The sequence below is a fragment of the Hibiscus syriacus genome, unplaced genomic scaffold (assembly GCF_006381635.1).
Source record: "Hibiscus syriacus cultivar Baekdansim isolate YM2019G1 unplaced genomic scaffold, ASM638163v2 tig00110677_pilon, whole genome shotgun sequence".
In the NCBI taxonomy this organism is placed as follows: domain Eukaryota; kingdom Viridiplantae; phylum Streptophyta; class Magnoliopsida; order Malvales; family Malvaceae; genus Hibiscus; species Hibiscus syriacus.
The window spans coordinates 244,151-245,963 of record NW_024062821.1 but is presented as its reverse complement, the minus strand read 5'-3'; the positions used below and the strand labels follow the sequence as shown (position 1 = coordinate 245,963).

Here is a 1,813-nt window from a genome sequence, read left to right as displayed (position 1 = left end):
TTGGATGGTATCAGGATTTGGATGTCCCATTAATGAGTTAAAATATTACACATTACTTGAGTTGGGCTGTCAACTTGATCAACTTGTTGAGCCAACTCATAGTGGGAGCATAATGACATACCATGAACCGCAGACACTTCAACAAATGTGGCATACATTTGTGTAACAATGTCTGAATTTTGAATCTCAGCATCAACCATCATAACAACATCATCATCGTTGGAGAGTTCGAACACTGTATAAGTTAACAGAAATAGTGTAGTTGGAAATATGTACTGAAGTGAGGACAATCTTCTAGTACTTCCAACATTAACGTTCCTTGAAATTTTAGTAATCATCTCCTCAATAGTGATGTTTCTCTTGAAGGATAATGTGAAAAAATAATTTGATGCGAAGATAACGCCGGTTTCATCTTCCCGAATTTTTCTATCATAATAAATAATAGCTGAAATACGCCTTATTTTGAGAGTTTGAAAGATTGAAAGTCTTATATATACAGAAATGAATAATTGTTTCTAATATACGATCATTCTCCTAATTAAATAAATAGAATATGAATTGAAATATAAACTAACACTAAAAAAATTAAAAAAAATTCACAATAATTTAAATAACTCAATTTAATATTGTTACCGTATTGACAAAATATCTCGAGATACGATCCCACATTCCATTTTACAACCGTAGAAAAAAATTAATACAATAAAATTTGATCAAATAAATTAAATATGAAATAAATATAATATAATAAAAAAATTTACCTTATAAAAACTGCAACAAAATCTACTTGATAGAAGGAATGTATAAAAGGAAGAATGTGAATATAATTTTGGTGTGGTTTGATATTTGGATTTTGGGTATTTATAGGGGAGGTGGATGGGTCGTACGAGATTTAAGGCAGCTGCGGTAATAATAGAACGAACAATAATTGAGGGGGAATAATCGAATGTCACTCTTCATGATCCATGCCTTCCTGGCGTGTCAGAAAACCCCGCGAAGGCGTGGATTACATTCCACGTTTTTCCACCATGACGGTAGCTTGGACAAAACCCCAGGAAGGCGCACTTCATGATCCGCGCATTCCGTTCATCTCTGTAAGGTGCGTATCCTGAAACTCACTTTATTATCACTCTGTCAGAATGGATGCTAGATTGATAATATTTGAAGAAAGGGTGTCTGGCATGTAATTATTGATTATTTCAGTGATTTTTGAGTAAAAATGCCTGAATCGGTGCTATTCTCTACGTACACAGAGGCCCAGTAATAATTTCAAGTAGACCCCAAGCAAGAATCTCTTTAGAAAAACGGGCAAATTGGGTACCGTATTGAAAAAGCAACAACATGGTATTTTCCTCGTCCTAATCCTGCACTGTGGAACTCAATTGGCCGCTACTATAAATTCAGACCTCCCATTAATCTCCCATTTCACCATTTAAAACCAGTAAGAAAGATAACAAAATTCTCGACAGATAAACCTCTGATCAGCATCTAGAAAGAGAGAGAGATGAGGCCAGCAAGCAACTCGACGGCAGCGGCTACAGGAGCGGTGTTCCGGCACTGGAACTCTCCCATTCCATACCTGTTCGGTGGAATAGCGGCGATGCTAGGACTCATTGCGATAGCGTTAGTCATTCTTGCTTGTTCATGGAAGGAATCGTCCACGCATGGCGATGAAGCTGAAGAAAAGCCATCCAAGCAAGGGGTGGCCGCCATGCAACTTGAAATGGAGCCCAAAATTGTTGTGATCATGGCCGGTGACGAAAACCCTACGTACATCGCCAACCCAATTCGCCATGTTGAACAACAAGCTTGA

At 37.5% G+C, this 1,813-nt stretch overlaps 1 protein-coding gene across 1 annotated transcript; it reads left to right on the top strand.

Annotated features, from left to right (window-relative positions):
* Positions 1 to 1,504: 1,504 nt before the first annotated feature.
* On the top strand, positions 1,505 to 1,813 carry LOC120138013 (protein GLUTAMINE DUMPER 4-like). Its single transcript, XM_039153630.1, has one exon. The coding sequence runs from the start codon at positions 1,505 to 1,507 to the stop codon at positions 1,811 to 1,813; it is 309 nt and encodes a 102-aa protein (XP_039009561.1).